This window comes from Chroicocephalus ridibundus, chromosome Z (assembly GCF_963924245.1).
Source record: "Chroicocephalus ridibundus chromosome Z, bChrRid1.1, whole genome shotgun sequence".
Lineage (NCBI taxonomy): Eukaryota > Metazoa > Chordata > Aves > Charadriiformes > Laridae > Chroicocephalus > Chroicocephalus ridibundus.
The window spans coordinates 1,673,646-1,689,285 of NC_086316.1; the positions used below are offsets into that span (position 1 = coordinate 1,673,646).

The 15,640-nt window shown below is 40.5% G+C and overlaps 1 protein-coding gene across 5 annotated transcripts in view; it reads left to right on the forward strand.

Moving 5' to 3' along the window:
* MCTP1 (multiple C2 and transmembrane domain containing 1) overlaps positions 1-15,640 on the forward strand; it is a 288,478-nt gene that overhangs the window by 265,013 nt on the left and 7,825 nt on the right. For all 5 annotated transcript variants that reach the window (XM_063320277.1, XM_063320276.1, XM_063320275.1 and 2 more), the window contains one exon: positions 12,898-13,007. In XM_063320277.1, coding sequence (XP_063176347.1) covers positions 12,898-13,007 — 110 coding nt within the window. The remainder of the gene's footprint in view (positions 1-12,897; positions 13,008-15,640) is intronic.

The window sequence follows — 15,640 nt, forward strand, 5'->3', positions numbered from 1 at the left end:
AAAGCATGGTTTGGCAGAGTTCAACAGAAGAAAACATAAAATAGCTGTTAGGACGTAAGTATTGGTGTAAGTCACTAATGGTACCACCATGGGCATGCCATGCATTCTCTTCCCAGAATAAACACAGTAAAATTAACCGTTTTTTCATTTGGGATGGGAATGGTTAGCCAAAAGTAGAATTTGCAAGGTGTTTTCCTTCTAGAAGAAATCAGTGCCGTAGCTGGAAAATGCTTAGGTGACCCTGTTTGTTCAGAACATTTATTGGTAGTTTATTTTCACTATATGGATAAGGTGAAAAACCATGAGACCTTTTTTTTTGTCCCTACCTGTGCAATCCTTTCTAGCAAGCAGAGGATTGTACTTCTCAGTGCTTTTTTTCTAGGCTACAATATCAGCAGTTCCATGGCTCTGTCTATTGATTTCTTGTTCTCCTGCTGCTGCTCTGACAAGTTTTAACAAAGATGCAAGTACCACAAATAATAAACCGAAAAGGTTTCAGCTCATGTGTATCTTCTATATGCTCAATTTTCGTAGCAACTTCTGCCCTCTGTTCTGACTCAAACTCTTGTTTGAATTCCACAAGAAATTTTAACTGTGTGATGTTTTTGTCTGAAATGATGGATAGTTGTTCTGCCCACTATTTTGATAATTTCACAGGAAAACGATGGCATGTGTGCTTAATTCTGCTAGTAGTTTTATTAAGCTCTTCATATTGATGCTGTTTTGGCAGCGAGTTCCACTAGTGAGTTTTGCGTTGTATGGAAAGAAATAATTTACTTTTATCAGTTTTACCTCTGCTGCCTTTCAAGTCCATGGAACGTTTCTCTCTACCGCCTTATGAGAGTAATTAAGAGCCCCATTTTACTTTCTCTAAACCATTCATTATTTTGAATATCTTGATTACGTTCATTCATCTTCTGTGTAAATTAAAATGTCCTGGTGCTTTCTGTTGATCATTGTCTTATTTTTCCTCACACAATTTTCATTATTTCAATAGCTTGTGTCTGCATTTTTTCTGGATCTGCTTTTTTATTTTTTATTTTTTAACTTGAATTCAGTACTTCAGCTGAAATTGTCTCATCAGGTTATATAATGGCACTGGGTAAAGTTAAACCACTAGTGTTAGTGATTCATCTTTGTAATATTCCTCAGAAATTCAACATCACCCCCTTAAGTAATTCTGTTACCCATAAACTTGGCATCTCAACCTTCCTTCTTTTTGATCTAGATTAATAAATATATTAAGCATCTCTGGTACCAAATTTCATGATAATTTACTGTTAATCTTTTGAAATACATCTGCTCTTTCACCTCCTCCTCCCCGCTTAGTTATTTTAATATCCTTTTTCTTTTAAGAACAGTCTAAAAGATCTCTTTCAGGCACAGTGTAAATTATAATTTGCTTTCCCAGTATTGATTCGATGGTCTTAAATTCTAAAAAGTCTCAAGAAATTTGTCATAAATAATTTCAAAAGCTCTGTGTATGGTACTAGGAACTTTTAAAAACACGCTACCTGAGGGCCTGGGATTTAAGCCTAATTTCTTGCATGTGTATTCACTGTGGAAGAGCTTGGGGAGGTTTCCACAGGGGTTGTGACAGAGGATCTGCTTCAAATCAAGTGTTGGTAAAAGAATTTGTAGAAAAAATCAACAAAATGAACAATAACAGCTTAGTAGGGCTGGATGGTGTTTGCCTAAAAACTGAAGGAACCTGGGGAGAAACAGTTGAACCACTAACAGTGATGTGGGTCTTGAAGCTTATGCACGTCCAACGTGGGTGGACAAACTCATGGAAGAAGAAGCTATTGAGAGTTATTCGGCACAAGCAGCTGTGGAAACTCCAGAACCATGGTTCTCTGAAACCATGAGAAATACTCTGGGAAGTTGAAGTGTTTGTTTGGCCTCAAGTTGCTCGTTTCTGTGGGTCTCTGCCCTTGACCCCCAGTTTCTGGACAGGCGTCCACCCAGTGCCTTGCACGAGCCATCCTTCCACGTGTTTAATAGCCGAGAACTGCAGTACAGTCCGGGTGTTTCGCAATATCACACAAATCTGGCCCTTTACAAAAAGCTGTTTTAATCCCGTACAGTTGCTTATTGCAGTCTCTTTGCTGACTGTTGTGTCACGAAGTCTAAATACCTCAGGTGTCTGTGTGCTTCATCTCAAACTGTCAGGCCACAACAGCACCGCTCTTCTAGAGGAGCGGCACCTGCTCTCCTCTGCGTTTTCTTTGGAAAAAGGTTGAATACGGTATAACCTCCCAGCCAGTTGTTTCAATGATGATAAAAATTTCACAGCCCTTCTCCCTGTTTACTTAGCATCGCTGTGCCCTAGATATGACAATGTGTGCAGATCCAGGAGAAATAATGAAATCTATGGAAAGCAGGCACGCAGGAGAAAAAGACATTTTACAGTGGCAGCCTTATTCCCTGCTGTTGTTGGACTGCAAATGGGTACTGAGTTTGCAACCAAGGCTGAGAAGCATTTAAACTTTATTTACTAGACAATAAAAAATACAAAGGCCGTTTGCTGAAAGTGGGAGAACTGTCATTGAATTCTTGCGCTGTGGCTGGTCGTTGTTGCTTTTCTGAGTGTCACTATATTAAGCAATGAGTTTAAAGTTTTAGAAGAAACGAGCCTTTTTTTTTTTTCAGTGTGGAGGCCTAATTTGTCTTCTCTGCAGAGAAAGACTATGGGAATAAAATAGGTTATTCTAAGCAGACTGCGCCTTGTCGGGGATCGTATGCTGTTCAACCCCCTCACCTAGACGCAATGGTGGGGTTGGAGAAACAGGAGGTGTCACAGTGCTTCTGCCTCTGGTGCTGGCAAACCTTTGAAGCCATCCTACATGGGTCTGTGGCATTTGTGAGAACTCCAGGGAAGGATCAGGGACTTAGGAGGGGAGAGATGGTCTCTCATTCTTTTTACGATTTCCTGTTTTCCCTCCTCAAAATAACTCCGTGTTCAAAAGGGTCCACTCCGGCAGGGGTGTGCCATGAGTGGGATGCCAACTTTTTCTGCAGCTTTTCAAGCTAAATGCTGTTGGGTGCCCCTTTTGCCCACTCTCCAGGCTGTCTCATTCATTCACTCATTTGCTTAATGCCCAACACCCACTCTGAATTGTTAAACAGCAGCGATTTGTTCGTTTGCTGCCAGGCTCGTTATTCCCTGCAGGTTTCGCAGCCTTCCTCCTCCTGCGGTTGTGTATCTGTGGATCCTGGTAAGTTAAAGTTTTTAAATAGGCCGTGTGCAAGGTGGGAGATGATAGAAAAAAAGTAAAGTGGGGAAATGCATGTCACATGGTGACTGCTTGAAGTACTTTGTTTATTTCTCTCTTTGGATGAATTCCACTGAATGCCTATTTTTCATCTTCTGTAAATTAGGTATCGCAGATGGTTTTTTTCTTCTTCGATTGGAGGGTTTAGTACAAATAGTATCGTCTGTGATTCAGTATACTTCCTATGTCATGAGCGCTCAATGGTCAAGTTAATATTTCCTGAAGAACGACAAAATTTTGTGTTTCCTGCCATTTGTTTTTTCAGCTGTCATTTCAACATTACAGTAATCATCTGGATGTTGTATTCAATGTTAGCAACACTTTGCTTTCCTTTTTCCTTCTAAAGCATCTCCATTCATTATCAGTTCAACTCAGCAAGTTTCATTATTCATTTCCAAAAAGGAAATTCACCTAAGGTGACTGAAGACAACTGGTAGCTTCTTTTACAATGTCTTTTATTGTAAAGTAGCAGAGATGTACATCCAGTACACGGTCAAAGCTTTTACTTTGGCTACAAATATTTGTTTTTTCTGAAAAAAAAACAAATAGACATTTGTGTAAATATTTGCCTTTGAGCTACTCTTTTTCTTTCTGGTATTGTAGACTGCAGTGCACTACCAGAGTGCGAGCACCTCTTACAAAGTTTTCAGTCAGAGTATCATTTACTGTGGTCCAGCATAAATATGTGCTTTTTTCCTTCTGAGACATTAACATGCTGAAGCGTATTTAAAATGAATGTAGAACAGACTGTTGTAGTGGTTAAACATTAAAATAACATTGCTACAAATTACCCTCCGTTGTGACTTTGCATATTCATGGTCCCACCCCATCTTCACTTGGTGGCTCAGCTTTAGATCTTTTCCAAAATTTCAGTATTTCCTAATAAACAAAGAAGGATTTTTTTTTTTTTTACCCATTTCAATGAAGTAAGCAGACAGAAAAAAGTGGCAGTGTAGCCTTTTCACTGGATTTTCTCCGAAGGGACTCTAGAATTCTTGGTTTGCTCATTGCTCCTCGCCCACTGTACCCCTCCAGTATCTTCTAGGTGCTGCTCTTTTCTTCCTTCCTGTATTGTTTTGCCTCAAATGCCAAATAATTTTTCTATGCTGTGTAATTTTCCAAAAGCGCAGCTTGAATGTTTATCCAGGGGAATTGTGTAAAAAAGGAATGCTTTTGAAAGGCTCTCTTTCTTTCTTCAATTTATTAATATTTGATAGATTCCTTGAATAATTGCAGCTACTATTTGAAATGTGTATCTGTACATGAAACATTACTTAGTCTTTCTTCCTCTAGACATGGTAGGATTCCTTCTGAGCTGAAGCAGCAGAGCTAGTGACATAATCATGGTACCACGCTTGGTTCTTCTGACCATCATCTGGTTCACCACTGTGGTATTCAGTCCCAAACAACTTCCAAGAAGATATTCTTTAAGCATCCAACTCATATGGAGAATGTCACGCAGGTCTCACATGTTACTATTTTCATCTTGATTGCTATAGGTTCATGTTTGGAATGAAATATTTCAGATAACCCACACTTGCTGGCTTGGCCGAGCATTAGGCTTAATGGTTTTCTTCTCAAGATCAGGTTCCTTAAGAGAGAAATTTTACTTAATCATTGAGCACTTGAGAGCAATCAAGTGTTTCAGATTTTAGGGCTGGGTCTTCAACCAGTGTAAAACATTTGGGCTCTGTTGACCTCAGGATGTGGTTGCAACATGCAGCCTGGAGAATCTCACCTGTTATTTTCAAGTCTTTCTGAGCAGTTGCTCTTTACAAATAGTGTCACCAAGAAAATGGTTTTCTTTGCCTTTTTTCCTAGCAGTTTGCCATTGAGTTAAATCACTGGAATACAAAGCGGCCAAAAATTTTGGATTGATTGTTCCAAAAGAGCACTGTGTGGGCAGCCAGTACCGATGGTAAAGGCATTTCTGTAGTTCTCTGCTCAGCAATCTCCTTGTCCAGGCACGGGTAATTTACTACTAAAACCGTGTGCCAGTTTGGGTAAGGAAATTTCAGGGCATTTCTGTGAACCAAGAACATCAGCAGTCCAAGGCATGATCATATGAGTTTTGAAATACAAAATTGGTTTTGTATGTGTTTCATCTAAACATAGTTAATAACTGAGAGCTTAAGAGAGAAACGTCAGGCAATAGCACTGCTTAGAAATTAGGTGGATATTTTAGCCTGATAACCGAAGGAGGGAGGCACGAAGCCTCCTGTCACCAGTCTTCACTGATATGCAGTTTAGGTGTCTCACCCCGGGTAGCGCTGCAGGAGGAGGCTGGAGGAAGACCACACTCCTCCTTCGGAGGGGACCCGTTCTAGAGAATAGGAGATATTAACTCGAAATCAGAAATCTAAGGCTGGAATCCTGAATCATCTTTTAGATCAATATTTGGCTCTTTTTGCTGGCTCCCGCAGTGGCATTTGTATAGGGGTGGTGACAACTTTGAGGTTACCCTCTGCAGTCCTGCACTGGAGATGCAGGTCTTCTGGCAGCAGAAGCAGTTAGAGCTGCTATCTCTTGGCTTGCCAGGTCCGGCCAATAAGTTAGTGTAAAATCATTATCTGTGTTTGTTTAGGTGAACGACTTACGTAAGAATTGTAAGAGCATAATATCTTGTCAATACAGGACTGGGGAACTTCCAGAGACAGTAAAGTAAATCTAAATGCAGGCTTTGGTGCAGGGATAGTGTCCTAGCCCAGGATGGAGGTGATCTTGAACAGTCAGTCTTTATCCTCTGCCCAAAGGCATGTTTATCATTATCATAATCTTTACAAGGAGAAAAATGAAAATTATGTTATAATTACACAAAAACATAAAATTAACTTTTACATCTGCTACTTTCAAGCCAATGTACTTCAGAACTGCAGCTGAAATTTTAAGAGACTCTAACTCCAGCAGAACTCCATAATCTTCCTTTCATATCAGTCAGTAACAGCAGTATAGACATTTATTGAAAGATAAATTTTGAGGCTACTTCAAACGTTCAAAACAGAGCACTATATTATTTTAATGAGGCTCTTGTTGGTAATGAGTGGACAACAAAAATGTGTGGGTATGCTTTAGATAAGCGTCTCAAAAATTCCGAAGTTTCGCTAACCGCAGCCTTTCAGCATTCCCTTCCTGGTTTCTGTCTGTTTCCCTCGACCGCACCTGAATGCAGAATTTTTGTAGTAGCTGGTTATGACTTGTTTGCACCCCAGCATCCTTCCAGTCTTTTGTATAACAGGGCTGTTCTTACTTAAAATAGCCCTTTCCTTACCTTTTTGAGATTGCTAGAGCTTTGAGCTTTAATTTTTGAATTTGTCATCCCTCGTATTTGTATCACAGAACTTGAAGAGTTGCATTAATGAACACATTGTTAATTGCAGTTTTGCACTCAGCATAGATTGAGGGTAAACACGGTTAGAACCACTGGAATTTACAAACCCGACTATAAAATCATGGCCAGAGTTTGTTCATTGGTATAACTTCAGGACTGTATTTTAACTAAATTAGTTACTGCAAGCAACTACCGGACCATACACCAAGACTTCTGTGTCAGCCTCTGTTGGGTGACATCGATGTGGCTGGATCCAAGAGGAATATGAATGAGATTGCTGTCAAGCTCCAGTATAGTTCTGTCTCGCATAAAGTAAGGAAGCCTCTCTTCCCTTGCTTAAATATAGCAGAACAGGGTGAGGGGAAGCAAAAAGAAGCAGTTGAGAGAAAAAATTTCAGGTTTTGCAAATATGAACATAAAGCAAGTGCATCTGGGGCATTCTCGTCACCCCAATGCGTAACCCCACAATGCCTTAACTCTTTAAGTGTCCTTCCAAAGTAACGCCAAGAAAGGCACAACGTTATTTGGCATTGTTGACTTTTTGCCCCTGAGTGTATCACCGTGAACTAATGAGCTTCCACTCTTTCCAAGTAATGTATTTGCTTAGACTGTTTATGAAATGAGCACCTCCTAAAGGTTTAGCATTAGCCAAAAAGGTGTATCATGCAAGGAAAATTTAAGTTTTTGTTTCCCCCCACTAGATGGCCCTTCAGTGAAATGGCAAGTCACTCCATTCCCTGGCTCTGTTGTGTTCATGTTTCTGTGTTTTATCTGGAATGTCATCTTTACAGTATTAAAATACACAGTGAAGTAGAGATGAGGAACAGATTTAAACAGCATTGGGCAATACTGTGGACTGTAGTAGGGAGAAGGAGAAAATAAAAGGCACTGACAGAAAATTTTCCACTTTATAACAATTTACATAAGAACTGCCATTAAAGTGTTATTTCTGTACTTTGTAGAAAGCTTGCAATTTCATCTTTTTCCCTAGAATTATTACTGTAGCTCTGTAGCTCTTGACCTTTTTTCTTTTTTTTTTGCTGGTTTTATATTTATGTTCTAGCACTGTAGCAGTTCATTACACATGAAAAAGTCTAATTTGTTATATAGGTGGTAGTGCCAAAAAGTCACAGAAGGTTCAAAATGATTTTTATCAACTCTCAGTGTATGTTTGAGGAAGAACAGATTGTTGTAATATTCATGCTCACAGGCATGGTGTCTTCATAAACAGTGGATCTTCAGTGTTTTCGTCCGCGTGTTTATATGGTTTCTACTGTGCCTACTTTCTGCTGGTTTAGATGTGGAATGCTTACCAGGCAATAACATTTTATTGCTTCTTTCTTTAATAATCATGACCACAAATACAATTTTTCTCTGTAAAACCCTACTCTTTTAATAATTATGTGGTTTTTCTCCATATTTTAAAATCCTCAGCCTGATTTCCATCTGGGCATGAGCAATTATTTTCAGACGTATTCTCCACGCAGTCGTAGAGGCCCAAGTTAGCAGGTAGACTTCAGAGATGATGCATTGAGCATTTGTAAACAACTGATAGCACCTGAAAAATGTGGTCACTGAAGGTGTAGTGCCAGGTAATATGGGCAAAAAGTGAAGTTCACAGTTTAAAAGCTCCGCTCTCTTTTTGTTGATGCTAAAGGGAGGATATACACTGGTACCTATCTGCCTGGCATGCCATCAGTCACTATTTAAAACAACTGAAAGTCTGAAGAGTTACAAGCGCGCCTGCTGGAAGGGTAGAAACTTCTAAGACGTTAAGGTCCCACTGAAAGGTTTTAATGTGTCCAAGAGTCTTCCCATACTTTTTCAGTTTAAGAAGTGGCAAGACCAGATTGTTATGGTACACCACAAGTGGCAGCCTTCAAGAGGGAAGAGCGGTTAACACAGCCTGACCCGCTCAGTTCATTAGAGACTTAATGGAGGAGGCCAGTTTCAGGTCACCCCGTGCACCTTTCCAGGTCCTGTAGGCCATTCAGCTTTACCTGATGATTGCAGTTCCACAGTCAGCTTTAAGATAACAGTATCATCACGGCTGTCTGACCTCTTTCTATTTTCTTGACAAAATGATAAAATAATGACTTACCCCATGTATCCATCACCAGATCTGAAGCCTTTTGATAGGGGTACAGTAGGCATGGAGGAGATCAAATGCCTCCAGAACTGGAATAGCGTTGGCTTACTGTCTTCTTCTTAGTGACCTTCCCAGAAAGCAGAGGTTAGAGTCTGGGAGGTAATTGCTGAGGTCATTAATTCCCAGTGGCAGGTTTTTGAGCAGCAGCCAGACCATAGGACAGTATTCAGTAGTCGGTGCCTGCATGCCCTTCCTGGGAGGTAGTAATGAATCCTGCCAGTAAAGGGCTAATGCGTTTCCTACTGGCACTTCTGGGTCTACTTCATTAGTCTCCAAAGGGAGGTCTACCAGGACGTTGCAGCCCTGCACATGGCCAAGACTCATGCCAGGGGACAACACGGGGCCTATGGATGGGCTCTGCTTTGGAGACCAATTATTAATTCAAATAATCTGCAGTGTTTCCACATGGAAGTACGGTTCTTCTGTTCCAGATTTACAGGCTTGTGCCTAAAGGTGACACGGTGATTAGAGGGGTTCCTCACTGATGGCTGCAGGGCTATGCTTTTGTGGCCACAGGCAGTCCAGCATGATGCAAGCAAAGAAGAGCATGTGTCTTCTGGTGGCCAAGTGACAGGACTGTAGCACTTATTGCATACCAGGTGAATACTCTTGCTCTCAGCGGTGGCTTCATACCCTTTTTCTGCACCTATCACAAGTTAGTCTGGCTTTGTCTCAGTTGTTTGGTTTGTACAGAGGTGCTCTGTCGTACCTGCTTGGGCAATGAGGGGTGGTTTTGGAAGATCCATCTGGAGCCTCTCTCTTTGCCAGACAGCATCTCCTAAAAATTTCAAAATGTACTTCTATTCTTGAAACTCTGCTATGATTTTTGGTTTTATGATCTGTGCCTTTGTCTCCACCTTATTAGTTAATACTAGGACAGTTATCCACCATAAAAAATTCAGAGCTTTATTCTCTGTACTAGAAATGTCTCCCTTCACTTAAAGGTCTTCTTTTTGCTGGCTTAATTCCATTAACTTTATCAAAGTTTATTTTTGAGTCTGGCGTATTTATTTCTTCTTCTTTTCCTGTCTTTTCAAATGTCTGTTTGGTAAATGCACTTGAACCTCGCGAAGAGAGAGGTTTGGGGTTAGAGATATAATCCTTTCCTAAATGACCCTATTTTATCATGGGACTGGAAGCATAGTCCACTGAACAAAGAGACTCAGACAACACCGGTTGTATTCAAGGTTTCATGTCAATTAGCTCCACACAGTCTAGAGCCAGTTACACACTTTGTTTTGCTTTGATTTCACCAAATGTAAAATATGGTTATGGCTGAAAATGAGTATACAAGACTGAAGTGTTATTGTTGGACAAGCAGTATATCAGTCTGTAATCTACAACTTGCTGTGACGGAGGAGGAGGACATGGTCTCAGTCTTTGCTTTGGGTTCATTCCCTTTTGTAAATTCAAGTCAGACTATCAACTTCAATTTGACTTTGCTTTCACAGTTTATGCTTAAAGCCGTCCCCTAGCAGACATCTTGCTTTTTGGATACCTTAAGCCTCCTGCAAACAAACAAATCATGGAAATTAAATAGTAATAAAGCTGTTGTTAGCTTTGTAAATAAATTTTATCTACTATTTAAATGGCAATTATTTCCAGAAACTTGGCAATTGTAGCCATACAAATGATGAAATTGATTCCAGTCACAGCCCATCTTTCTTGAAAGGAAATACCAATAGTGTTTGAAAAGTGGATTATTATGAACCTCGGTTCGCTTAAGGTGGCTCATATGTTGTATTTGCTAACACAGCATCTTACTGGAAGAAAATAAGGGGAGTTTTTCCCTAGCCCAGATTATTTTCTCCACAAATCTTTGGAGCAGGAAATAAAAAACAGCTAATAGTTGTGGGGCATGTGGAATTAGTTTAAGCAAAGCCGAACCCTGATCCTTCTGACCGCCTCCTCTTTCCTGTGCTGTTTTGTCTATTCCTGCCGTGGAGTATGTCAACAAATTTTCTTTAAGCTCAGAAGGTGCAGGGGAATGGAAATAGTGATTCTTTCTCTGCCTCTTTCTGTCTTTTGGCGTATTTTTGGGGGGGGAGGGGGTTAGGGGAATGATTTAAAACAGATGTGTTTTCCAGGAAAGGTACAAGTTTGTCTTGTAAAATATTTGTAAAGAAAAACAGCCTCAGGACCTCTGAATGTAATCCCAGTTGGGTTCTGGAGATGTCACAAAGGGTACCCGTTTTGTAACAGTGACATAATTCTTTTCTCACACGACTTAATTATAAATCAAGATAACTTTTCAGAGAGGGCAAGAATCTGTTAAACAAAACTGAAGGGGAAAAGTGTTTATGTGTTTGAAAAGCAGAAAAATGCCTGTGATTTCTGTACAGCTTATTGTTCGCTTCTGCTGGGTGAGAAAACAGATTGCTTTCATGTTTCTCCTGTACTGGAAGTACGTGTTTCACACGAAGGAATAGAGCAGGTATCTCTTTCCCGACGACAAATGAAACGCACTGGATATACACTGCGTCTCCTCTGAAGCTGTGTACCTGGGGACCATAATGCTCTCATTGCCAAGGCTTCAAGAAATAACTTCACAAATGACTCGGTGTTGCTGTGCAGCACTGGATGTAGTTGGCGTAGGTGGTTGTGGTTATGGTCATCCTCAAAAACCAAAAATATTTATTTGTGGTGTAAATAATTATTAATCTTGACTGCGAACATAAGCTCTTCCATGTTGCCCAAGAAACTGTCTGTTTTGCTGTCTCTGAAGTGTTTGAGTTTTTTTTAATTACACACAATCACTGGAAGTGCTTTTTCCACCTCTGTCTGTCTTTCTCCCTCATGATTGTTTATTTTTAGAGAAACTGTGTTTGGTAGCTAAACACTTTCAACGTCTTCACAAGAAATCTTGGTGACATAGTTGCAGATCCAGTCTTGCTGAAGTAACTTCAGATGACTAAATGTTCAATGATGCTTTCCTCGTCCAACCTGGTTTGTTAAGACAGCAAAAATGACAACAAAATATGTGAACCAATATACTGTCTGCTAATTAAGCATCAGGAGAAGAAAAGAAAAGAAAGAATGAAATGCAACGTACGCTAATTTCTTAGGTGCTGGACTTCAGAGTCAGTTACAGAGACTGTTGTATTGTGCGGTTTGTGATGGCAAATTGTTGGACAACTTTTTTATCAAATGCTTTGCCAATCTTGAAATATTTTTCTTTCCATTTCTTATTTTGAGAAGACACTCATGTGCAGGATGGGTCCTGCTTTTGAGGGACAAATGGTCACTCTGTTGTTGAAAAAAAAAAAAAAACCCTCCACATTTTTAGGGGCACAGAGAATCTTGATAAATTTAACAAAAATGAAATTATGGTTAGACATTTACATTATCATAAATTGATGGCTTTGCGACTAAAAATCCAATAGTGTATAGAAACCTGAGTAAGTAAGGCAGTACTTACATTACTTCCTACAGTGACACCTCCTCTGCATCTTTCGTTTTGTGCATAGCTAGCATTTTATATGCTTATTTTATTGGCTGCACTAATCATATTGTAAAGGCAGTCAGAGTTACATCTCTCATACATTTCATGGTAGCGGCACTTGAATATTAGTAAGGAAAAATGAGAGGGAGAGACAGAGCACAGTCCCACCAGCTGATGAGGAAGGTAGAGTAGGTGATGATGGGGATGATGGGTACATCTGACAGCTTAAACACATATTGGAGCCAGAGGGGGCCGTTTCTGTAGGATCTCAGGTGTTTCTGTTTCTCACTTAGTGCCTCCCATGAGGAATGTTTATCTTCCTGGCACCTACATCAGCACAAGAACCAGCATTTCAACAAACTGCCCTTATTCCACCTTTTGACTCTTATCACTTGAGTCAAATGTATGAGGTCGGCACCTTCAAAATGTTTATAAACCAGAGACCTGGCTTTTTGAAATACATATTTAGAAACTAATGCAATGACAAACAAAATTGTGTGGTGCTCAGCATATATACTAAAACATACTTCTTGTCAATATGCACTGCTTAAAGAACAAGAAAATGATTTCTGATTGCCAGGTTTTACCAATTACTTTTAGATGAATCCATAACACGTGCACTTTTGAACCCTAACTGGTGGACACATGTTTTTTCCTACAGTCAGAAGTTCTTTTATTCAACTAATTCTATTCTTTTCTTTAGGACAGTGAAAAGAAAGGATTTATGAACAGACTTTATGCCATCCAGGAGGTGTGTGTCAGTGTTCAGAATATCCTTGATGAAGTGGCTTCCTTTGGAGAAAGGATCAAGAAGTAAGTGCTGACACAGGTGCTGGATTGCTCTCTGATACTGTTCATATTTTTTTCTGAGTTGAGGTAGAAAGAGTTAGATCATCTTTCTTCTTTTTTTTCTTTCTTTTCTTTTTTTTTTTTTTTTTTTGTGGGGGACTCCAGTTTTGGATGATCCATTGTTGAAACTCATCTATATTTACTTTACTTTGTGGAGGCCTTCAGTTAATGAAAACCCTGTCATATAAACTCTGGAATTTAGAAATATAATTGGGAAAGAAAACCAGAATTAAGGCTTTAAAGTAGTACAGAAAGAGGATCTTGTTGTGAGGCCTAACAGTAGTTATTTAAAATCAGAATAAAAAATGCAGCTTTGATAAAGGAAATAAGCAGAGCTGAATAGGGGTTTCAGATTTTAAGGATATACATATGTTCCATTGCTGGAAGTGTTGTATTTATGTGAGTTATCAAAACCTTTCCTCCTAGAGCACATGTAATTTGTAACACCTAATACATGATATATAAGAATTGCCAACAAACTCAGGCCTTAAACAAGAGAGGTTCTGAGATTTACTGAAGGAAGTTTGGTGTATTTTCATCATGGTCAGTGAACAGCAGTGTAAGGTTTATTATTTGGGATCAGACGGGTTCCAGAAAGACGTCTTCCAGCCATCGGCTGTGAAGCAGGGAGAGAATTGACTTATCTCTCGGCCCCCTGAAAGCCGGAGCATCTCATCCTCGCCGGATGAGAAGCTGGGAGAAGCGCCTTTGCAGCCGTCCTTCCACTGAGGGCAGAGGGGGAGGCAGAGAGATGACCCAAGAGCCGCAACGAGATAGAAAACCTTCACAAGAGGCTTTGCAGCAAGGACAAGTTAGAGTTAGAGTTAGAGCCATGTGGTGCCTTGTTCGGGATGTGATCTAGCGTAAGGCTCCTGTCTCATCCAGTGCTGGTGCCATCTGCAGCGCATTGGTGTTCCACACCTATGAGACCATAGCCTGCGCAAGGGGTACAGCCCCCAAATCAGTACTGACTTTTGGAAATGCATTTTAGGAAACATGCATTTGGGTGGAGGTCAGCCTGCAAGAAGCAGTAGGATCATAGAATCATAGAATTGTCTAGGTTGGAAGGGACCTTTAAGATCATCGAGTCCAACCACTAACCCAACATTTCCAAGATGCCACTAGCCATGTCCCTCAGCACCACGTCTGCCCAGCTTTTAAATACCTCCAGGGATGGCGACTCCACCACTTCCCTGGGCAGCCTCTTCCAGTGTTTGACAACCCTTTTGGTGAAGAAATTTTTCATAATATCCTGTCTAAACCTCCCCCAGTGCAACTTGAGGTTGTTCCATCTTGTCCTATTGCCTGTTCCTTGGGAGAAGATACCAACCCTCACCTTGCTACAACCTCCTTTCATCTATCATGTTGTTCTGCCTTTTTTTTTAAATCTACCAGAAATGGCAAGCATATCAGAATCGGGATGAGGAGGAGGTTGCTGTTTAAGAGCAAAGTCCCTAATAGGAAGGCCTGGGAAACTTCCCTGAGAGGACACTTCCCAGCAGGCCCTGTTCACAGCAGCAGAGGCAGGCACAAGCACATTATAGTGCACGGTTTTTTGGACAAGCAAAATAAGCCTCTCTCAGAAAGAAGTCTTTCATCAAAAGGCTGTTCGAGGAAGTTGTCTTGATGATTAAGTTTTTCTAATTGTGCATTTTGGAAGTAGGGTTTGTTCTACTGTATACCAGATGAGAGCAACAGAATTTTCAAAACCGAGCGAGACCGAATCTTCCTATAAATCTTTGTAATTTGTTCCTAAAACTATAATGGGAAACCTGTACTGAGTGCTGTGCTAACACAGCACATAAGGAGGTTTGCTAAGTGAGGAGCCAGTGTTCCCACACATGGCGTGTCTGTGATCCATTGCACAAAGCCGAGTCACAGGAACATGAGCAGACCCTCAACCTTCTGTTCATCCCAAATGCATGCAGAAGAGGGGAAAAGAGCAGGTGTCCCCTGAGGAGAAAGGGAGTGATCCTACACCAAGTGACACTAACATAATGTTCACTCTGGAGACATGTCAAAATTGCCAGGGAGAAAAGAAGACAAATAAACACAGGAAGCCAGAGCTCATTATGAAAAATATGGCTAGCAATTCAGATAATTGCAATTATTCAGCCAGAGAAGCCAAGATAATGTAATCACACTGATTGGGCATGTAGCTAGTGGTAATACTTTAAAGAGTATCATCAGACTATTTAGAGCCAGAGACACATTTTCCTTCTGGATAAATGTCGTGCAGCACCTTTGACATGGTGATGCCTTCATGGAAGAATCCCGTCGAGCCAAGCTCCCTTTAACCAGCGTTCCTGCGGGACATATGTATAAATTGGCCATCTGGCCTTTCTCTCTTCCCCGCACACAGCGGTTGGAGAGCCCCAGCACGGCTGCTTCAAGACTCGTTAGCTTTCGCTTCCTCTCTGCCCACACCTCAACCTCTGCAAAAGCTGGTGATCAGCAGTTTTTTATCAGAACCTAGCGTTTAGGACCCTTGTTAAGGGTGTTTTCATCCGGGGCTTTTTTTGGAAAGCAGATGTCTTGAAACTCTGATGGGATCCCAGAAGTTCTCTTCCTTTATCCATAAAGAAATAATCTTTATT